Raw genomic sequence first — 22,636 nt, 5'->3', positions numbered from 1 at the left:
GACTTGGTTGTATTTTTTGTTACTTCCGATGATCTTTCCACTAATTGCATGTCAGTAATAAATTAGAGGAATTTTTGATGAAAATTTTGAAACAACTACTCTATGCATAAATATTATCCGCCAAACTTTAGTTGATTGTAAGCAAAATTATATTGTGAATACTTAATTAAATTCTAAATACCGAAGTTGAAATAATACATCCTACTAACACCTCTAGTATCTGCGTGTGTCTATATACGCGCACACATATTCTACTAACACCTTCGAGGAACTGAGCCGACGGTCTAATCTCTTGCCCTTTTCATAATATTTAATTCCTCCAATAAAAAATGCATACAATTGCTCTTGACGATAAGAGAGGATTAAAGGGTCTCTGCTGTGGGAAAGATACATTGACTACCTTCTTCTCCACCCTGCGTGAAATCCTGGCCATTGCTTCCCGATCGGACGGTGCAGTCTCAGAAATTCGAGTGACACCACGGGGCAATCGAGCCAACACAGATGACCTCTCTTCCTCAGGGCGCCATGGAGAAGGCGGCGGCGGCGGCGGCTGAGGAGGAGCCGGAGGAAGCGTGGGCGTGGACCTGGGGCGCGGGCACGGACGGGCAGCTGGGGAACGGCGGCTTCCAGGACCACCATCTCCCGCAGGCGCTCCTCCTCCCGCCTCGCTGCCGAGGCCGCGTTTCCTTCGTCGCCGGCGGCGGCGCCCACGCCATCGCCCTCACAAGTACGTCCCGTGTTCGTTCAGATACCCCACCTCAGTAGGATCTTTCTCGACAGGATTTGTTCAGGCGAGCTTGCACGTCTTCGTGGTCCTCGTCGTCTAGTGATTACACGGCTCTCACATGGGTAGAAGCTGAACTCGACTGGATACTTAGATTGCGACGAATTTGTGCACGACAATGGGCTTTGGTAACCATAGCATCACAGTTTCAGAGAGTTCGAATTGTATTGCAGGCTTTCCTTCTTGTGCACTCAGCTACTTGCCTGCTTCTAGGTGCCTGTGCCCTGGTGACTCTTGTCTGGACACCCACATCTCGTTCCTTTGAACTGGATTTGCACATACATATTCATTGTGGACTTATATGATAGACACATTGTTCGTAGGAGTTCTACTGCACAGTTTTAGAACTGTCTCCTTGTCTAACTTGGTAATGCAAGAGAGGATCTTATATCCACAGTTTCATACAGTGATACACCATTGTATCGTTCAGTGACTGAGCTGCTCTTCAGTTCAGGTCCGCTTTCCATCTTGGCGAGTAGGAATGATTAAAGCATTTTGGCATGCTGATCTCTCCCTGGGCGTTTTAATTGTCAACATACTTTGTTTGTTGAAGATGATCTGTTTACTTGGAGTTGGAGGCAACTGTATCTTGATTGATGCCTTGCTGTGCCATTTTTATCAGCGACTCAAGAAAAAACTTACCTATCCATCATATGCCATTTTCCTTGATGTCTGACACTCTGACTAGACCAATACGGGTTAGTTTTCTGAACAATCTTTACTCAACATTTCAGGTGATGGTGAAGTATTTACTTGGGGCAGAGGTACCCATGGTCAGCTTGGCCATGGGAACATAGAGAACATCCCTCATCCAAAGTCCGTTAAGTTCTTTGAAAACTATACAGTAACCTGTGTGTCTACTGGATGGAACCATTCTGGATTTGCTACAGGTCTCCAAATTCTGAAACCATTCATTTATGTTTTACTTCCATTTTGGCTTCACGTTTCATGCCAGGCTGTTTATTATTTTGTTTTGCTCTTGAGCTATTGTCTTATTTTGTTTGGAAAGTGAATTGTCACTGATGATCTTTGCTGTGATGTTTCTAGTTGTTATTTTCAGATTCTGGACAACTCTTCATGTGTGGAGATGGCTCATTTGGACAGCTTGGCACTGGTGATAATCAGTCAAGGAACTTGCCATTTGAAGCGACATCCTTTACCACAAAGCATGTTGAGAAGCTTGCATTTGGGATGCGCCATTCTCTTGTCCTATTGAAAGGTAGGTGAAATTATGACAGACTGTTACAGTGACACATTAATTTATAAGAGACTGCATGTTCATGAAACAATACAAATTTACTCTGGTAATACCTTTTCCATAACAACTTGATCAGTAATCTTTTTAGTCCCTGGCAACACCCAATATCTATAGTGACTCATTTATGCCTTCCCTAAGGTTCTGACATCCGCAAGGGAATACTTAATCAATATTCCAGTATTCTGTATTTTGTGGGGGAAAACAGGGCACAACTTGCTGAAAATTATGGAAAGCAAAAAATCTGTAAATGAAGCTACTAAAGAGGAAAAAGAAAAAAAAGTTAGATCATCATGATCTTAGGATCTTTTCACCAGACAGCTGGAAGTTTATTGACCATACCATTTCTCCTTCATAACAGACTTCTTTCTCCAGATAAATGACACAGTAAAATTTGGCCCATGTGCATTACGATTAAATGACACATTGTTCTTATTTCTTCCAGATAATTCCGTTTATGGATTTGGCTCAGCAAGACGGGGACAAGTTGGCAAATTTGCTTCCAAAAATCAAAAGTTTTATAATACTCCTAGATTAATTGATGGTTTTCCAAACTGTAAAATAATGAATTTATATGCCAATGGAGATCACAGTGCTGCATTGGATGGTAAGCATCGGAAATCTGCAGTCACCAACTCTCTTCTATTTGGTACTTGGCATAATTTCCCTTTCACTGAATGTAACAGAATCTGGCCAATTGCACATCTGGGGAAGAGCATTAGTTGGTGAACATGATGATGACCAACCTCGGGCAGCCTTTCCCTCTTTGAGTATTTCTCAAGTGGCATTAGGATGGCATCATGCATTAGTCTTATCTGGTACGTATTTGTTTCATATAATTGAACCATGTTTTCCAGAAGCTTTCTCAGAAGGTTGACATTTTTTATTTATCTCAGGAGGTGAATTGTACGCCATTGGTGCTTACCGCCATCAGAAGTGTGACCCTACCGTGTCAGAAAATGCAGTAGCGCGGCAACTGAATCTTACCACAGCAAGCAGTATACATCATGGTACTCCTCACAACGTCTGATACACTATTATCATATTTTAATTATATAATAGAGACATGTATCTTGTACATTCATCTGGTAAATACCGCCAAGCAGCTGAGCATCCTTCGAAACGAGAATATGCCAACCGTTCGCACAAAATGGTACCTTCAGATAGGAAGTCAAATATGTATGACTGCGACAACTTGTCTGCATCCCATGGCAAGAATGCATTCTCTGTATTTAAAAGAATGAGAAAAAAGACATTCATAGATGTAGAACATATGAACTTGTGAAAATTCATGAGAAAATATGACTGGTGTGAACTGTACAAAAACGTTGTGCAGATATAGTATTGCGCACTGCACGAACGAATGATGAGAAAATACTATCATTATGTATGTCATATAGTAGATAGTAGCTCACACTGTCGATACACACCCCGGCCTATTCTATATTCATTTAACTTTCCTAGATTAGATTCATGTTTGTTCCATCTGATGACCATGTTGCATTTGCACCTCCCTCACTGTCTGAAAGTATGTGTGTGTTGTGCAGAACCATCTTCAGCGTCAAATTTAGCGAAGGTGCCCTCTATTCATGGACAGCAGGTGACCCAGATAGCAGCCGGCACTGAACATTCAGCTTTGGTGACAGGTAAAAGGCCATTTATCCCAGAATCTAAAAATGTAAGATCAGCAGCAGCCGGGCTAACTGCTTTTTGTTGCTTCTTTTGTCAGAGAGCGGAGCGTTGTTCACCTGGGGCTGGGGAGAGCACGGCCAACTGGGATTGGGCGATACTTGTGATCAGGTGGTTCCTCAGAGAGTAAATCTAGGTGACGAGGGCTCACGTTCTTATGCTTCGCTCGGCGTGTACTGTGGGAGTGGGTTTACCGTCGCCGTGAGCCAGGCTTAGTGGCAGATCAGTTAGTTACTGCCGTACCACCGTATTTTCGTTATGTCTCCACACAGTATGTGAGAAAGGTGAGCACTAGTAGTAGATGCTTCGTTGTAATGCTGTTGGAGAGTGAAGGAGGAACACAAGAGGATTTGCTCCCTGTGTGCATGAAATGAACCACTTGTTGTTGCCTATAAATGTATTCCGGCTTGGGGCAGCAATATTGTTGCATCCTGCGATTTGGACCTATCAACTGGAGTATTTGTGAAACTGGAAGATTGAATAATACCGAGGCCGTACTGTTCGGGGCCATTCATAATTGCATAGGATCATATTGTGGATTGAGGATTGGGGATATATAAATACTACTCCTGGATGAGTTAGTGACGCATCTGGTTCCTGGATGAGAAGAAAACAGTGTGCTCGGATGCTAGTATGTTCAAACCAAGGAAAGGGATACACTACATATACAGAGGCCACACGGCTCTTGCGTAAACCGAAGGTCAAATTCTAAGTTGAATATGGATGTTGGAGGGAAAGCTCCAAGAAGTCTTTTGGAGTAGATGGATGGTGTCCTTTGGTGGGGACTGGGAGAGTATCCACGGCTCCCAAGACCGGGACCGACGTTTGGGATATTCCGGCTGGATGCTCTGCGATCCCGACGTCGACGTACGGCGACGGGAACAGCCATTAGATCGATCATCACCATCAGTCAGTCAGGAGGGCTGCCCGGTTTCGCCGAACTTGGGATGCTCTTCCATTTCCATGGGGAGCATTTGCCTGCTTGGATATTCCCGGCCTTGCTGAATGTTCCCTATAATATTCCTACTTGGTCTTTCCTTATTCAGCGCAAGGCCACGCAAGTCCTGATACTAATGGGGGGCAGTTATATACAAGACTAAAGAGTGATTAAGCTGCCTGACGTGTTTGACCATGCGCCATGAATCCACTCTCAGCTGCTCCATACTTTAATACTCTGTTGTCATGTGAATTTTCCTGCTTTCCCGTGTCTTGTTAGAGAATGTTTGTCTTGCTATTCGACAAATATACTGCTTTCTACGATTGTACCTATTTGTTATGTTCAGTATTATAAGATATTATACTCCTTCTGATCCATATTACTTGCCCCAGCTTTAGTAAATGTTTACTAAAGCTAGTCCCTCTAATCCATATTACTTGCCCCATGGTTTCGCCTAACTCTGGATGCTCTTCCATTCCATGGGGAGCAGAGCATTTGGCTGCTCGGATATTCCCTCCTACTGTAGCTGAATGTTCCCTGTAATATTCCTACTTGGGTCTTTCCTTACTCTAATTAATACTCTATTATGAATGTCCTGCTTCCCCGTGTCTCGTTAGAGAATGTTTGTCCTGCTCTTCCATAAATATAGGGATTGCTCGCTACGAATTGTACCTACATGCCATATAATACGAGCCAAATTCTACCCTGAGAATCAAGGGCTTGTGCAAACGATAAACTTAGGCCGATATAAGTTGACTCGGTCGATTATGGTAACTCCGTTAATCTTTTCAGGTTTGCCTGGTTGATGATTTTTAATACGTATCAACTAGGTTATGCCGAACGAAGTTTTTTCTTCCCTAACCCTAGGCGGCTAGGGCAAACTCTTCTCTTCAAACTTCGCGGCGAGCCCGTGGATTCGCCTCCCCTCTGCCTGCCGCTCCAGCGACCAGTGGCGGGGAGGAGAATCCCAGCGCCTCTGCTCCGATTAGTAGTTTAGGTTAGGATTTTTTTAGTCCCCGCAGGTGTGGTGCTCGGGCGGGTGACAACGCTGCTTCTTCGAGTTTGTCTTCTGGGCTCCGATCCTCTTTGAGTATGTCTATCTGTACGTAGTCGACGGAGCTTCGACGTATATTTCTGTCGTCTCTTTGGGGTGACGAGGTTAGGGTTTCTCGTCTTGTGACGAAATTTGGTGTCAGGTGCTTCAGATCTATGTAAGGGTTCAACAACGACGACTGCATCTCCAGGGCGCTGGTCCTTAGGAGCATGGGCGCGAAGACTTTCCACCTGTCATCGACAAGGTCAAGCCGGCTCCGGTAGGGGAGTAGCGACAGCGGCGCGTCGGCGGCTCGTTCTGGTGGCAGTAGTGATTGTTTGGGAGTCTTGGAATCTCAATGTATTTTTTATTATGTTCGAGATAATTTGTAATTCCGCTGAACTTTGATAATAGATCTGGATCATTTTCGCAAAAAGAAACTAGGTTATGCCAAAATTGAATATTTTAAATGATGCTATATTCATCGTGACTAAAGAGTGTCATGCCTATTTGATTATCTGATATACATCGTGGTATATTCATTTTAAATTTGGTGTCAAAACACGACTAAGCGTGTCATGCACCAAAAAAAGGACAACTCAGCACAATTTGAGAACCGGGCCCTTTTTTACATAATTTGTGAACTGGGCCTTGTCCTTAATAAGTTTTACAATTTTCCACTCATATTCTTAATTATTTCAAGGACATGACGTAGATATATCCGTTTAAGCAACAAGTAATATGAATAAAAGGGAGTAGGATTTTCCACAGTTTTCGCTGAGCAAATTCATAATAGATTAAAATCCATAAATAAACACGGCTTTCGGGGGGAAAGAAAGCCGCTCAGTCAGCTCAAAAGAAAAAGAAAAAGCCTCTCATCAGTCAGCTCAAAAGAAGAAGACTCATTTACTCACTGCTGAGTGCTGACATCCCCTCTTCTTCTTGGGCTGCGTTCACTTCTCCTTCCTCCTCCCCTCTGTAAAGCATAAAGCCCCCCAGATTCCGGTCCTGAGGAGCAAGAATGCCCAGGAAACAAACATCCCCTTTCCTGCTGTAACCTTTGGACCAACGGACGGAAGGGGACCGGAGGGGATGGACCGGCGGAACCATGGCGCCCACGGCGGAGGCAAGATCAGGATTGGTGTCTGCGTCATGGAGAAGAAGGTGCGCGTTTTGGGACAAAAATCGAGTTCTCGTGATTTCTATTTCTTGGGTTCGCCGCAATGCGGGAGTGAGAAGAAAAATATCAAGATTATCTGAGTTTTTTTCTTCGTGCTGGAACTTTTTTTTTTGCAGGTGTCGTGTTCTCCCATGGAGCAGATTCTTGAGAGGCTGCACGCCTTCGGCGAGTTCGAGGTATGGCTCGGGATTCGGCCGCTCCTCCGTGCGGATTATCGTCTACGTTTTCTTTCGGTAACTAATCTGGTGCTGGTAGAAATGAATAAATTGGGTACAATGATTGAGGAGATAAACAGAGTTCTGGGGAATGCCTGGCTCCCTTGGTCGGGAGATTGGGGGTAGTACAGTCCCGCCACATGGGTTCAATTCCTTCTGTCGGTGAATGAAGGCTTTTTTGCGTGCTGCTTAACCAGTCCCTTGCACCATTCTCGGAATATTAGTCGTCACAAAAAGTACATATCATCGTACCATACAGTTCTTGAATCAGTGCATACAACTGAATAGTGTGTTGCAGAGACACAAATTCAAGTTTATAATGGTACTCCCTCCGTCCCAAAATAAGTGTCTCAACTTTGTACTAACTTTAGTATAAAGTTGTACCAGAGTTGAGACACTTATTTTGGGACGGAGGGAGTATAAAGGAAGAACCTTGCAAGGTGCGCACACACGCGCGTGCGAGTCTGTGTGTGTAAATGTGAACACCGGGATTTGAGGCTGGACCATTAAGTTTATATTACTGCTGGCATGTATCAGAATTCAGAAATACAGAACCTCTTAAGCTCTTAGCCGAGCTCTTCATTTATTTTCCTTTCCCCTGTTTCTGTTCAAATGTTAGGAACTCTAGTTCTTTAGCATGGTAAGTTACTAAAATCATTGTCCTGATCATCAAGATTCAAGACTGAAGTAATATGCATGTTTGATGTATGCAGATTATAATTTTTGGTGACAAGGTAATTCTAGAAGATCCCATCGAAAGGTATATACCTGACAATGTGAAGGGCGAGTCTTCTTAGAATATGAATTTTTCAGTATTAATTTTCTGAATATTCATGAAAAAGAAAGTGAGTGTAGGCAGGCCAAAATTTACTTTACAGATACACAAGATCATGCTGTCCTACTCGAAGGATGGAGTTTAGGAAATATTATTACTTAACTAACTACTATTCCTCTAGCTTATCCATATTTATTCAATGTGGGAGTGACTGGAAATATCTGTCTGTGTATTGTAAAATCTTAGAATTTTGTACTTTGTGGTGCTAAATTTCCATTATCTATGCGCTTCTTAGCAGATGTTAAGTTCTTATTCCTGTAATGTCGATGGTTATCATCTATGTTATTTACCCATCAGACCTGCCATGACCCCATGACAGTATTTTTGTTTGTGACACCATTAGAAGTGCAAGTTTTCATAGTATTGAACTAACCACTGTTTTTTGTTGGCAGTTGGCCTTTATGTGACTGTCTAATCGCCTTTTATTCAGCTGGCTACCCATTAGAAAAGGCGGAGAAATATGCTGTTTTACGCAGGTTAAATGCTTTCTGTCTCATAAATTCTTCAAAGCACCCACTTTAAATATGCATCAAATGATCTTAGTATTGGGTTTGACAAAGTTTTATGGTTGTGCATTATGCTTTCCTGACATGCAAATATTTTCTAAGACTGACCATATATGTGTGGCTTCTGTATGGATTCCCAGTCCTCATTCAAAACACCTTTCCTTTTTGTCTTCAAGGATTGCACCCTTCTAAAAAGTTACTCCGACACAGTTGTCCTTGAATTTACCCGTGACTAATTCACCTGCCTAAATCATTTCTGTTTAAAACAATATTTCTTAAACTCCTATCATCATTCCATTCGTATTTATAGATGTGACCTCCTCCATGCCCTTTTTCCATAACCGGAGAAATGGAAGAATTCACAGATCGTATAGATAATCCTCCGAGTTCATTTTTGCGCTGCAAAGCTGCATGCGCCAACTTAGTTTGAATGTATTTCCTTTTTGTTTCTGTTTGAAAAGACACAAACAAATGAAACTTCAATTATATATTTTATCCTTTCAAGAATACAACTTCGATGAGAAGTTATAATACTTATTCAACTTTGAAGGAGTTCTGCGATCTGATTTTGTAAATATTGCTATTCAGGCCTTTTTTGGTCAATGAGTTGGACCCACAATACTTGCTTCATGATCGCAGCAAAGTATATGAGGTATTGATATCATAACAAGCTGGCCTTCATGTATTTCTTATAGATTTATTTCAATCATTAACTTTACTTTTCTGCTAAAAATAATCATTAACTTCCCTCCGGAGGTCAAATGAGTTTCCCCCCCTATAGTAGATGCTTTGAAGCTGGATTTTTTCATGACGACAGTTTAATGTCATCCCAAACTAAAAGGAAGGACTTTTCTTTCACAAGATTTTTTTTGCTGCAGTCTATTCATGACTCTGTTAGTTTTACCGAAAAAGGCTTTCGCCCCGGTTTATAGATAAAGCAAACCGCCCAAGCCAAACATCCAACAAGGTTCACACACACACACACACACCCAAGTTCCATAGACATACATAGTAGCAAAATGGGTTAATGCTGAGGGCACAGCTCAAAAAGCCCTGAAAACCAAAACACAGACACACGCACAGCAGGCCGAACAGCAGGCCTAATCGGGCTCCGGAGGTGGGGGAGGCAGCGGGGGTGCCACGCGGAAGGCCATCGAGCGAAGATCGGTGAGGAGGGTGTTGATGGCGTCCCGGTCCTGGGGGCGGCTAAGCGGCCGCCAAAGCTGCAGGTAACCACACATTTTAAAGATCGCGCCAGTCGCACATCGAAGAGGCACTTTCTGAATCACAAGCTTGTTGCGGATGGTCCAAAGCGTCCAGGCAAGTACCCCAATGCACAGCCATCTAATATGGCGGTGGCGAGGGGCGGAGGCGTGGATCTCAGCAAGCAGGTCTGGGAAGTTGGTGTTGCACCACTATCCACCGACCGTTTCACGGAAGCAAGACCACAGGAATTGGGCAGTGGAGCAGGAGAAGATGTGGTTAGCATCCTCCACCGTGCCATAGAGGGGGCACATCCCGTCTCTTGGTCCATTGCGCTTGAGGACCTCAACCCCAGAGGGAAGGCGTCCCTGGATCCACTGCCATAGGAAGATCCTAATCTTCAGAGGGAGGCGAATGTCCCAAATCAGGCTAAATGGCTCAGGGGCCGGCGATGGAGCGATGGCCGAGTATAAGGACTTAGTGGAGAAGCGGCCGTTGGACTCCAGCCGCCAAGAGATGGAGTCAGGAGCGCCCTCAATGTCCATTGGCAGAAGGGCGATGTCCTGGAGGAGGGAGTCCCAAGCGGCCACCTCAAGGGGGCCGAAGGGGCGCCGGAAAGCGAGACGCCCTAAGTCAATAAGGGCCGTCTCGACAGAGACCCGAGGGTCACGCTATGGCGAATAGCTCCTAGAATCGGGCGGCCAAGGGGGAGTCCCCTATCCACCGATCGAACCAGAACAGGGTCGAGGATCCAGAGCCGACCGAGATGGACGTGTCGATACGGAGCACGGGTAGCAGCTGTATCACCGCCTGCCAGAACTGGGAGCCACCAGACCGCTGGCAGAAAGCTAGAGGTTGGCCCCGAAGGTACTTATTGCGGATGATGGTGAGCCAGAGTCCCCCCTCCCCATTGGCAATTCGCCAGAGCCATCGGGTGAGCAGAGCAATGTTCATACGTCGAGACGACAAGATCCCAAGACCTCCCTGGTCCTTAGGCTTGCAAATGTCGGGCCAACTCACAATATGGTATTTCTGCTTCTCGCCCTTGCCTGCCCAGAAAAACCTGGACTGGTATTTGGCGATCTCCTGATGGAGAGTCTCATGGATGTTGTAGAAGCTCATGAGAAACCAGAGGAGGCCGGCAAGCGAGGAGTTGATGAGGATCACTCTGACCGCCTTCGAGAGCCACCTCCCCTTCCATGGCTCCACCCGGTGCTGCATCCGAGTCACTGCCGGGCGAAGGCCAGCCACGGTCAGTCACGAGTCACTAATGGGTATCCCTAAATAAGATGTGAGGAAAGAACCCAGCCGACAGTTCAGCCGGTCGGCCATGGCCTGGGCCTCCGCAGGGGAGTAACCCAGAATCATCACTTCGCTCTTATCGAAGTTTATCGTGAGCCCGGACATCTGTTGGAAGCATAGGAGGAGAAACTTCATGTTAGCGATGTCAGACGCGGAGCCCTCCACCATTATTATGGTATCGTCTGCATACTGTAGGAGGGAGACCCCTCCCCCTCCTACCAGGTGAGGGACTACTCCATGGATATGGTCAGTAGATTTAGCCTTATCCGGGATGACGGCAAGGGCATCGACCACCATGTTAAACAGAAACGGGGAGGACGGGTCGCCCTGGCGAACCCCACAAAGAGTGGGGAAGTAAGGTCCGATCTCGCCGTTAATGTTAACTGCAGTCCGACTGCAGGTGACGAACTGCATAACTCTGGTCACCTACCGGTCATCAAAGCCCTTGCGGAGCAAAACTTCCCGAAGGAAGGGCCAGTGAACCGTGTCATAGGCCTTGTGGAAGTCGAGCTTCAAGAAGACCGCTCGATGGTGCTTGGACCGGACTTCGTGAAGAACTTCGTGGAAGACTAACACCCCATCCAGAATAAACCGCCCTTGGATGAAGGCGGATTGGTTGGGGTGGGTGACGGAGTCAGCTAGAAGGGTCACCCTATTGGCGTACCCGTTAGCCAAGATCCGGAATATCACATTGATCACAGTGATAGGTCGAAACTGGCGGATGTCAGAGGCGCCCGGGACTTTGGGGATGAGCGTGATAACCCCATAGTTAAGGCGCCCAAGATCCATGGCCCCCGAGTAGAATTCGTCGAAGAGGGCCATGACTTCCGGTTTGATGGTCTGCCAGAATGTTTTGAAAAACGTCACAGGTAGCCCATCCGGCCCCGGAGCAGAGGAGGGGTTCATACCCTTTATGGCCGCGAGGACCTCGTCCTCGGAGAACGGTGCCACCAGGGCGGCATTCGCCTCAGCAGATACTAACTGGGTCGCCGACCAAGTGTTGGGAGCCAGTGCAGCCCCACCCCTAGGGGTTGGGGAAAATAGTGCTTTATAAAAGCCATCGACGTGGACTCGGATGTCCGAGGGACGGACGATAGGGGTATCCCCATCCCACAAACAATGGATGGAGTTTCGGCGCCTCCGTCCATTGGTAATCGCCTGGAAGTAGGCCGTGTTGGCGTCCCCACGAAGCACCCACCGTTGGGTGCCGCGGAGCCTCCACTATGCCTCTTCATCCGTGTAGATGGTCGAGAGTTGATCCTTGAGATCGTATCTTAACATCCACTCATCCGGGGAAATCCCAGAAGTGTCGGCACGGATGTCAAGAGCTTGGATCGCAGTGAGGAGGGCTTTCTTGCGCTCGCGAAGGTTCCGTCCAAGGTTTGCGCCCCACCCTTTCATAAATTGGCGGGCGAGCTTGGCACAGAACTGCCACGAGTCAACGGCGGACATGGAGCGGTGGGGGGAACAGCGCGCGGACGTCCATCTAGCAGCGACCGCCTCAACAAATCCCGCCTGATTTAGCCAAAAGAGCTCAAACCGAAAACGCGACGGGATGGGGGGGGGGGGGCGCTCGTCGGCAGTGGAGAGGAGAGGGACGTGATCAGACCCAATCTGGGTGATCGCACGCAGCGAGGCCAAGGGGCATCTAAGTTCCCACTCAGGGGAAACTAGGACGCGATCAAGGACAGATCGCGTTGGGTCCGCTTGAGGGTTGGTCCAGGTGAACCTGGCACCCGTCCTATCAAGCTCGCGAAGACCTAGCTCCGCGATGCAGTCGTTGAACATCTGCATCCGGGGGAGGTTGATCCGGTCGTTGTTCTTATTAGGGGAGCGGATGAGGTTAAAGTCTCCTCCCACCACTACAGGGAGGAGAGAAGCGGTGACCTTCTTCTGAAGCTCAGCGAGGAAGGCCGGAGAGCAACGGTGATCCGTCGGGCCATAGACGATCACGATCTCCTATTTGAAGTTGAGAGCCCGTTCATAGATCTCCATACTAACGAAGAATTCACCTCGGTCCATGCCGCCCACCTCAAAGGTGGCATCCTTCACGCCTAAAAGGATGCCACCCGAGTGCCCAGTGGTCCCACTAGAAGGGAGCCAATGCCAGGCGAATAGGTGGGGGCTAAGGCCATCAAGGTCGCGGAGGGAGAATTCAGTACACATGGTTTCCTGGATGGCTATGATGTCAATGTGTTCGTCTCGCATGTACTCGATGAGTTGGCGGCGTCGGCCATCATGGCCGAAGCCGCGGATGTTCCAGAAGAGGACTCGCATCAGACCTCCATCGGGGGGCTGCTTGACCCCAGGACACGGGAGGCGCTCTGCGCCCTAAGGGCCGCAGTGCGAGAGCGGGTGCGTCCACGGATCACCTCCCCGGGCACCGTCGGAACCACCGCCGTGGAGGGGGTGGCGGTCGGTTCAGCAGGTTGGCGGAGGAGGCGAGCCCGTGTTTCAGCGAGTCTGCCATCAAGGATCTCACGGGCCCGGATGGCTATGATGTCAGCGACTCTGTTAGTTTCAGGTCTACAGTATTGGGTATCGCCGTGTGACACTGTTCATACAAATAGGATATTTTTCCTCAATAAATACAGTAGTTCGAAACTTCAAATGCACTTCTTTTTGGGAGAAATTTGCACAACTGAGATAACCATATTTGGGCAAAGCGATGTAATCCGAGAAGTTTATTTTGGCTTGCAAAGAAAACCCATTTTTAATTCATAAGTACTACTAGAGATATTTGTAGGCTAGTTTAGCCTACAAAAACGTCTTATATTTTGAGACGGAGGTATATCTTTCATTTATGTTCTGGAATTTTTGGAACTTTGCCTAACGTAACTATGTTAGTATATGGTAACCATAGACTATCTTTTCTCAAAGACGCCACCAAAATGCCTGTCATTTTGTATTTGAAGAAAATTGTCTAGATGATGCAAAGTATACACTATGATTTTATATTTGTTCGTTACACTATGGATTTTTTCTGATCTTAATCCGCACACGCAATACATCGGTTGTCTACTTTGTTATTCCATCTTCGATATTTCAATAAAACGCTTGTCCTGTAACAGTTTATCCTTTTACTTCTCGATAGAGTAGTGTCATTCTATGATGCTCGGGGAAGAAATGATCTTGCTCAAAACTCAGTGCATTCTAATTGTAGCCTATTACATAAAGGCTTCTTCATCTTACATTCAAACATTTATTCTCTTGATCTAAATGTTGATATATTTGTATTTTGCTTGTTTAGCACCTTAAATTGTTCGGAGTTCCGGTCCCTACTTATGCTGTTGTCAGAAGAGAGCATCCTAATCAAGAGTTAAACTACTTTATCGAGCAAGATGATTTTATTGAGATTCATGGAAAGCGTTTTTGCAAGCCTTTCGTGGAGAAACCCATCGATGGTAATAGCTCTTGATTAATATATTCAGCCTGTCCTTCCACGATTTGCACAAAGAATAGCAGCTGTTTCTTTTTCTTTCAGCTCAATACTTGCCTGCCATAAAAAATTAGAATATTGCCACAGATATTGTTGCTGACATGGTATGTATATTACATATTAGTTTGATGGATAAAATGTTCACTTTTTCTTGTTATTTTATAACCTACTATAGGCATGGTACTTCTAAATTGCATGCTTGTGTTCACTGTGCTCTTCCATTTTCTGAAAAGCCTACCCTTCCTAACTGCCTAGTTGTTCTGTAATTAATTCTGGACTCATGGAGCCTTTTTGTGTGAGTTGCCAGTATTGGTGCGTCCATCCATATTCCGTTATATGTACAATACTGTAATTTCATTGTCAAACTGTTGTTCTCTTGACTACTAATCACCTATTTAAGGTGAAGAAGTATTAAAATAAACCTGTTCTGCTCCTGATTACCTTTATTTATGAAGGAGATGACCATAATATAATGATATATTATCCTAGCTATGCTGGTGGAGGAATGAAAGAACTGTTCCGTAAGGTAAAGTTTTGATACCATTAATTTCACACATTTCTTGGTTGAAATTTGCGATCAAATTCTTTATGTTCAAGAAAATCCAAGTTGAAAACATAGCGGCTAATACAGTATTAGCATTCTTTTTACTTCTAGAAAATGCAATGACTGCTGTGCCTTGTTGTACAGGCCTGAAATAGGCTACAGCTAGAGAAAATACAGACGAGCCTACTCTGACACGGTATTAGTTATAAGCTTATAATTAACTAGAAAATGATCTGCTTTCTGTTCAAACACTTTACTTATCTTTTTTGCTTCTAAACTGACACTGTCAGTATTCCTTGCTGACACTCTTGCATAGTTCAGGAGCACTACAATGAACTAGCTTATTTTTTATAAAATGCATAAATGCTAATATCTTGGCTTCATATGGGTGAATAATATCTGGTTTTTTTTGTGAATCCATAGGTTACACATATGTATGAATTTTTTTCTTCATCAAATAGTGGTATCATGTATGTTCTTCAAGTCCGTATTGTTGCCTCCACACCCCCCCCCCCCCCCCCCCCCCACACACACACACACAAATGCAGTGATGAGATGTAAAATTCCTCCAATTTATGCAGGTTGGCAATAGATCTAGTGAATTTTATCCAGAAGTTAGGAAGGTGAGGCGAGATGGATCTTACATTTATGAGGAGTTCATGCCTACAGGAGGAACAGATGTCAAGGTGATACACCTTGCATTTATTACTTTCTCTTTTTCTTTATTTTTCCTCTCCTGTGTAATATGTGAAAAAATGGGCTTGTACAACTTGCTGATGGTTATAATTTAGACACTTGAATAGAAAGATACATCCATCAACACATGTCATAAACTCTGTAATTTACTTGAGCATCATAAAACCCACCATGATAAGGAGCCTAGAATCTCTGTAGAATTACCAAAAGGGGTTCAAATTCACCCTGAATTCTGGCATCCGAAGGAAGTCCGTCTGCAGCATCATGGTTTCTTGATGGATGCAGGGTGGTTTTTGCCCTATTATAAGCTATAAAAACACTAACCCAGATTTCATGTAAAGAAATTAAGCAACAAGACGGTCATCCACAACAGGCTCAAACAGATCTGGTCCTGCATTAGCTTCTTGATTGAGTTCCTAAGCAGTGAGAATTCATCCCTCGAGTTCTCGGGTGCCGTAGATTTAATCTGCACTTGTCACCAAACTGACTGCAGAGATTTTAAGTAGTATCTGATTACCAAGATTGTAGTCATTCTTGTGATATGTCATCCACAATACAATAGTGCCCACTGTATCACCACAGGTCCGTGGATTTAGCCCATGTGGTCCATTTTAAATATATCTCTGTTAATTGAAGTGACAGCACAAATACTCTTGTAGTCAATATTCCTACTTGTATAGGTAATTGTGATTCTGTTAGAATTTTGCATGGCAACACAGTACTAAAGTAGTTATATGGTAGTAATGGCTACATTTTCTTCTTCTACGGAAAGCAGCAATAGATAGTTATATTGTTAGATACACTCTTACTTCTATTAACTGAAAAGGGAATGTGCACTTTCTGTTGTAGGTTTATACAATTGGACCAGGATATGCACATGCTGAAGCTCGTAAATCCCCAGTTGTAGATGGGGTTGTCATGAGAAATTCTGATGGAAAAGAGGTGCCCTTCCTTGCCTCATTAGGATTCACTACTTTATATCTATTAGACTAGTGTTTTTGGCATGTTGATGGAACAATTAAAGGAAAAGAGAAAGTGATAAATTGCTTCCTTGGTGTGTTTCTTCGTTTCTTGTTTTGTCTTATAATGTATTTGGTATCTTGCTTGAAGGTCCGCTATCCTGTTTTACTGACCCCTACCGAGAAACAAATTGCACGGAATGTTTGCCAAGCCTTCAGACAAGCGGTACATTCAAGATGCTTTTCTCTTTTAATGACTACTATGATGAAATCTACATTCAGAACCTATGCATATATCTCTCTTATTCATTATGAGCTGTTAGAGTGTGGGTACAGCCAGAAAAGGTGGATACCAACATCGAAATCATTCTTGTTTTCTCTTCTCAAACATTCCAGTTGGATTTGTTTGTTATCAAATGTCAATTGATTGCTGTGGAAGTCAGAGTAGGCGAGTTTTGGATGGCCGCAACTTAGTCAGAAATTTGAAATAGGCTTAGCTTAATTATCGTTCTTTCATCAGCCTAAAGTGTATCTTGGTATCACTCATGGCTAATCTTGAGACGGCCACATTGGGAGTAGGACGTAGGCCAAAGCCTGTGTCAATATGTAAGAACTTGTCTCAGCAGTTGACTTCAAATTTGTTAAATGGTAAAATCTGATAAGGTCCAGTTAACTAGTTATTTACTCTTTTTTGCATGGTAGACCTTGGTGTTGAACAAGGTCAAACCAAATCCACAGAACATGATCGATTCCTTGAGCAGTGCACTTCCTCATATGGTCTTCTATGGTTGAAATGTAACTGGACAAGGATCTAGAATATAAGCTATGCTCGTCATTGCTTGAGCCAATCTCCAAATGAGCAGAGCCCAGACTGAAGCTATCTGAAATTTCCAACCACGCACTTACGTAGCATCCCCATGTTACATATCCCTTTTTTGTGTGTAGGTATGTGGCTTTGATCTTCTAAGGTGTGACCTGGGGGAGGCAAGATCTTATGTATGTGATGTGAATGGCTGGAGTTTTGTGAAAAGCTCATACAAGTAAGCATCTTTCTGGTGACAACGACCATTCTAAGAATTTCATGCATTAGTATGGCCAGAGCCCAGAAGTCCGTTGTACATCTTATTTTAGTTGGTGAATGCTTTCATAATTCCAGGTACTATGATGACGCTGCATGCATTCTGAGGAAAATGTTTCTTGATGAGAAAGCTCCACATATTTATACCATTCCTGCTCATCTTCCATGGAGAATCAGTGAGCCAGCGCAACCATCAGATGCTGTAAGAAATCGAGAACAGGGAACTGTGGGCATACCTACGCAGTCAGAAGAGTTGCGCTGTGTCATAGCTGTTATACGCCAGTAAGGATAATTATTAAGATTGTAAAAAAAAATTGACCATGAAGCTGCTTTCTGATACTGCAAATTATGCAAGTGGGGATCGCACACCAAAGCAGAAGGTGAAGCTGAAAATAACTCAAGAGAAGCTTTTAAAATTGATGCTGAAATACAATGGCGGAAAGGCCCACGCGGAGGTGAGAAAATTATGTTAATTTTATTTGGTTTTATTCAAATCCTTTGTATCTTCGCTGCTTGACAAAAAATCTGTTGTTATAATTACGCAGGCGAAGCTTAAAAGTGCCTTGCAACTGCAAGATCTGTTAGATGCAACAAGAATCCTTGTACCACGTGCTAGGTAACTTTCTGGAACCTCAAGGTTGCTCCACTTTTATGGTTTATGGAGCTTTAAACTATGACTATACCCCCACCAAGTATCTATTTTAAGCATGTTCACATTATAATTGCTTTCCGTCCAATTCGTGCTCAACATCATTAGTTCTGTGGAAAAATGCAAGAGATACCTGTTACTCTGTTAGGATTCTGTGTAGCTCATCATCATCAAATATTGTAAGAGTTAGGGTTACTCTGTTAGGATTCTGTGTAGCTCATCATCATCAAGGATATGTATGATAATGTTATGACAAATGTTCGAACAAATGTTGGTAACAATGATGACTTCCCGATTAAAATAGGACTGCACGAAGGGTCAGCTTTGAGCCCTTATATTTTTTGCTTTGGTGATGAACGAGGTCACAAGGGATATACAAGGAGATATCCCATGGTGTATGCTCTTTGCGGATGATGTGGTACTAGTCATTGATAGTCGGGCGGGGGTTAATAGAAAGTTAGAGCTATGTAGACAAACCTTGGAATCAAAAAGTTTTAGGCTTAGTAGAACTAAAACTAAGTACATGAGGTGCAGTTTCAGTACTACCAGGCACGAGGAGGAGGAGGTTAGCCTTGATGGGCAGGTGGTACCTCAGAAGGATACCTTTCGATATTTAGGGTCAATGCTGCAGAAGGATGGTGATATCCATGAAGATCTGAGCCATCGAATCAAAGCCGGATGGATGAAGTAGCGCCAAGCTTCTGGCGTTCTCTGTGACAAGAGAGTGCCACAACAGCTAAAAGGCAGGTTCTATAGAATGGCGATTCGACCTGCAAATTGTATGGCGCTGAGTGTTAGCTGACTGAAAGGCGACATGTTCAACAGTTAGGTGTAGCAGGTTAGCACCGATTCAAGAGAAGCTTGTCCAACATCGTTTGAGATGGTTTGGCATATTCAGTGCATGCTTCCAGGCGCTTCAGTGCATAGCGGACGGCCAAAGTGTGCTGATAATGTCAAGAGAGTCAGGGTAGACCAAAGATGACATGGGAGGAGTCGGCAAAGAGAGATCTGAAGGACTGGAATATCACCAAAGAACTAGCCATGGACAGGGGTGCGTGGAAGCTAGCTATCCATGTGCCAGAACCATGAGTTGGTTGAGAGATCTTATGGGTTTCAGCTCTAGCCTATCCCGACTTGTTTGGGACTAAAGCCTTTGATGTTGTTGTAGGATTACTCTGTTTTGTTACACTGTGCCATTGAATTGGGTAATTTTGGACAACAGCTACCAAATTTCATACATACCCCTTATAGAATATGTTAAAAGTGTTCTTAAGAAGTGAAAGATCGTGGATGTCGCCTAGAGGGGGGGGTGAGTAGGCGCTTTAAAATAATTATGGTTTAGGCTTGAACAAATGCAGAATAAAACTAGCATTTAATTTGTCAAGCACAAAACCTAAAACAACTAGGCTCTTTGTCATCGATATGTTACTTGCGATCGTCGGTATCTCAATACCTAGTTCAATCTCGTTACCGGCAATTCTCTTTACTCGTTCCGTAATACATCATCCCGCAACTAACTCATTAGTTACAATGCTTGCAAGGCTTATAGTGATGTGCATTACTGAGTGGGCCCTGAGATACCTCTCCGACAATCGGAGTGACAAATCCTAATCTCGAAATACGCCAACCCAACAAGTATCTTCGGAGACACCTGTAGAGCACCTTTATAATCACCCAGTTACGTTGTGACGTTTGGTAGCACACAAAGTGTTCCTCCGGTAAACGGGAGTTGCATAATCTCATAGTCATAGGAACATGTATAAGTCATGAAGAAAGCAGTAGCAACATACTAAACGATCGAGTGCTAAGCTAACGGAATGGGTCAAGTCAATCACATCATTCTCCTAATGATGTGATCCCGTTAATCAAATAACAACTCTTTGTCCATGGTTAGGAAACATAACCATCTTTGATTAACGAGCTAGTCAAGTAGAGGCATACTAGTGACACTCTGTTTGTCTATGTATTCACACATGTATTATGTTTCCAGTTAATACAATTCTAGCATGAATAATAAACATTTATCATGATATAAGGAAATAAATAATAACTTTATTATTGCCTCTAGGGCATATTTCCTTCAGTCTCACACTTGCACTAGAGTCAATAATCTAGTTCACATCACCATGTGATTTAATACCAATAGTTCACATCACCATGTGATTAACACCTATAGTTCACATCGTCATGTGACCAACACCCAAAGGGTTTACTCGAGTCAATAATCTAGTTCACATCGCTATGTGATTAACAACCAAAGAGTACTAAGGTGTGATCATGTTTTGCTTGTGAGAGAAGTTTAGTCAACGGGTCTGCCACATTCAGATCCGTATGTATTTTGCAAATTTCTATGTCAACAATGCTCTGCACGGAGCTACTCTAGCTAATTGCTCTCACTGTCAATATGTATTCAGATTGAGACTTAGATTCATCTGGATCAGTGTCAAAATTTGCATCGACGTAACCCTTTACGACGAACCTTTTTGTCACCTCCATAATTGAGAAACATATCCTTATTCCACTAAGGATAATTTTGACCGCTGTCCAGTGATCTACTCCCTTGCCAAAATCAGTGTAGGGTATACAACAGATTTGGTACACAGCATGGCATACTTTATAGAACCTATGGCCAAGGCATAGGGAATGACTTTCATTCTCTTTCTATCTTCTGCCGTGGTCGGGCTTTGAGTCTTACTCAATTTCACACCTTGTAACACAGGCAAGAACTCTTTCTTTGACTGTTCCATTTTGAACTACTTCAAAATCTTGTCAAGGTATGTACTCATTGGAAAAACTTATCAAGCGTCTTGATCTATCTCTATAGATCTTGATGCTCAATATGTAAGCAGCTTCTTCGAGGTCTTTCTTTGAAAAACTCCTTTCAAACACTCCTTTATGCTTTGCAGAATAATTCTACATTATTTCCGATCAACAATATGTCATACACATATACTTATCAGAAATGCTGTAGTGCTCCCACTCACTTTCTTGTAAATACAGGCTTCACCGTAAGTCTGTATAAAACTATATCCTTTGATCAACTTATCAAAGTGTATATTCCAACTCCGAGATGCTTGCACCAGTCCATAGATGGATCGCTGGAGCTTGCATATTTTATTAGCACCTTTAGGATTGACAAAACCTTCTGGTTGCATCATATACAACTCTTCTTTAATAAATCCATTAAGGAATGCAGTTTTGTTTATCCATTTACCAGATTTTATAAAATGCGGCAATTGCTAACATGATTCGGACAGACTTAAGCATAGATACGAGTGAGAAACTCTCATCGTAGTCAACACCTTGAACTTGTCGAAAACTTTTTGCGACAATTCTAGCTTTGTAGATAGTAACACTACTATCAGCGTCCGTCTTCCTCTTGAAGATCCATTTAATCTCAATGGCTCGCCGATCATTGGGCAAGTCAATCAAAGTCCATACTTTGTTCTCATACATGGATCTCATCTCAGATTTCATGGCCTCAAGCCATTTCGCGGAATCTGGGCTCATCATTGCTTCCTCATAGTTCGTAGGTTCGTCATGGTCAAGTAAACCTCCAGAACAGGATTACCGTACCACTCCGGTGCGGATCTCACTCTGGTTTACCTACGAGGTTCGGTAGTAACTTGATCTGAAGTTACATGATCATCATCATTAGCTTCCTCACTAATTGGTGTAGTAGTCACAGGAACAGATTTCTGTGATGAACTACTTTCCAATAAGGGAGCAGGTACAGTTACCTCATCAAGTTCTACTTTCCTCCCACTCACTTCTTTCGAGAGAAACTCCTTCTCTAGAAAGGATCCATTCTCAGCAACGAATATCTTGCCTTCGGATCTGTGATAGAAGGTGTACCCAACATTTTCTTTTGGGTATCCTATGAAGACGCACTTCTCCGATTTGGGTTTGAGCTTATCAGGTTGAAACTTTTTCACATAAGCATTGCAACCTCAAATTTTAAGAAACGACAGCTTAGGTTTCTTGCCAAACCATAGTTCATACGGTGTCGTCTCAACGGATTTAGATGGTGCCCTTTTAACGTGAATGCAGCTGTCTCTAATGCATAACCCCAAAACGATAGTGGTAGATCGGTAAGAGACATCATAGATCGCACCATATCTAATAAAGTACGGTTATGACGTTCGGACACACCATTACACTATGGTGTTCCAGGTGGCGTGAGTAGTGAAACTATTTCACATTGTTTTAACTGAAGGCCAAACTCGTAACTCAAATATTTTACCTCTGCGATCATATCGTAGAAACTTTTATTTTCTTGTTACGATGATTCTCCACTTCACTCTGAAATTCTTTAAACTTTTCAAATGTTTC

At 43.7% G+C, this 22,636-nt stretch overlaps 2 protein-coding genes across 6 annotated transcripts in view; both read left to right on the top strand.

Annotated features, from left to right (window-relative positions):
• The first annotated feature begins 429 nt into the window (after positions 1 to 429).
• LOC109736089 (ultraviolet-B receptor UVR8) lies at positions 430 to 5,031 on the top strand. Of its 2 annotated transcripts, none has more exons than XM_020295309.4 (8): positions 430 to 727; positions 1,519 to 1,674; positions 1,845 to 2,003; positions 2,485 to 2,646; positions 2,726 to 2,857; positions 2,936 to 3,037; positions 3,587 to 3,685; positions 3,769 to 4,245. In XM_020295309.4, the coding sequence occupies exons 1-8, from the start codon at positions 502 to 504 to the stop codon at positions 3,942 to 3,944; spliced, it is 1,212 nt and encodes a 403-aa protein (XP_020150898.1). In that variant the 5' UTR covers positions 430 to 501; the 3' UTR covers positions 3,945 to 4,245. The 2 variants fall into 2 exon arrangements, with proteins under 2 accessions (XP_020150898.1, XP_020150897.1); XM_020295308.4 differs by having other exon boundaries at positions 432 to 727; positions 2,936 to 3,049; positions 3,769 to 5,031.
• Positions 5,032 to 6,582: 1,551 nt separating this feature from the next.
• LOC109736091 (inositol hexakisphosphate and diphosphoinositol-pentakisphosphate kinase VIP1) overlaps positions 6,583 to 22,636 on the top strand; it is a 34,624-nt gene continuing 18,570 nt past the window's right edge. Inside the window, exons 1-14 of one of the 4 annotated variants that reach the window (XM_020295310.4) lie at positions 6,583 to 6,862; positions 6,995 to 7,054; positions 7,807 to 7,853; positions 8,321 to 8,404; positions 9,023 to 9,086; positions 14,190 to 14,343; positions 14,834 to 14,904; positions 15,504 to 15,608; positions 16,468 to 16,560; positions 16,729 to 16,803; positions 17,523 to 17,617; positions 17,734 to 17,937; positions 18,011 to 18,110; positions 18,201 to 18,271. In XM_020295310.4, the coding sequence (XP_020150899.1) occupies positions 6,791 to 6,862; positions 6,995 to 7,054; positions 7,807 to 7,853; positions 8,321 to 8,404; positions 9,023 to 9,086; positions 14,190 to 14,343; positions 14,834 to 14,904; positions 15,504 to 15,608; positions 16,468 to 16,560; positions 16,729 to 16,803; positions 17,523 to 17,617; positions 17,734 to 17,937; positions 18,011 to 18,110; positions 18,201 to 18,271 (1,295 nt within the window). In that variant the 5' untranslated portion in view covers positions 6,583 to 6,790. Of the gene's footprint in view, positions 6,863 to 6,994; positions 7,055 to 7,806; positions 7,854 to 8,320; positions 8,405 to 9,022; positions 9,087 to 14,189; positions 14,344 to 14,833; positions 14,905 to 15,066; positions 15,119 to 15,345; positions 15,393 to 15,503; positions 15,609 to 16,467; positions 16,561 to 16,728; positions 16,804 to 17,522; positions 17,618 to 17,733; positions 17,938 to 18,010; positions 18,111 to 18,200; positions 18,272 to 22,636 lie in introns of those variants that run through there. The other 3 variants (XM_020295311.4, XM_020295312.4, XM_045234951.2) reach the window with 3 other exon arrangements.

The sequence above is a fragment of the Aegilops tauschii genome, chromosome 3 (assembly GCF_002575655.3).
Source record: "Aegilops tauschii subsp. strangulata cultivar AL8/78 chromosome 3, Aet v6.0, whole genome shotgun sequence".
Taxonomy (NCBI): domain Eukaryota; kingdom Viridiplantae; phylum Streptophyta; class Magnoliopsida; order Poales; family Poaceae; genus Aegilops; species Aegilops tauschii.
Note: the sequence above shows the minus strand (reverse complement) of the source record. Positions and strands in the feature narration are given on the sequence as shown.

What these genes read in the sequence shown, in the direction of transcription:
- LOC109736089 (XM_020295308.4), top strand. Translation starts at nt 502, where the DNA reads ATGACCTCTCTTCCTCAGGGCGCCATGGAGAAGGCGGCGGCGGCGGCG. An exon ending in CCACGCCATCGCCCTCACAA is followed by an intron (nt 728 to 1,518) that starts GTACGTCCCGTG and finishes TCAACATTTCAG; the next exon opens with GTGATGGTGAAGTATTTACT. An exon ending in CCATTCTGGATTTGCTACAG is followed by an intron (nt 1,675 to 1,844) that starts GTCTCCAAATTC and finishes TGTTATTTTCAG; the next exon opens with ATTCTGGACAACTCTTCATG.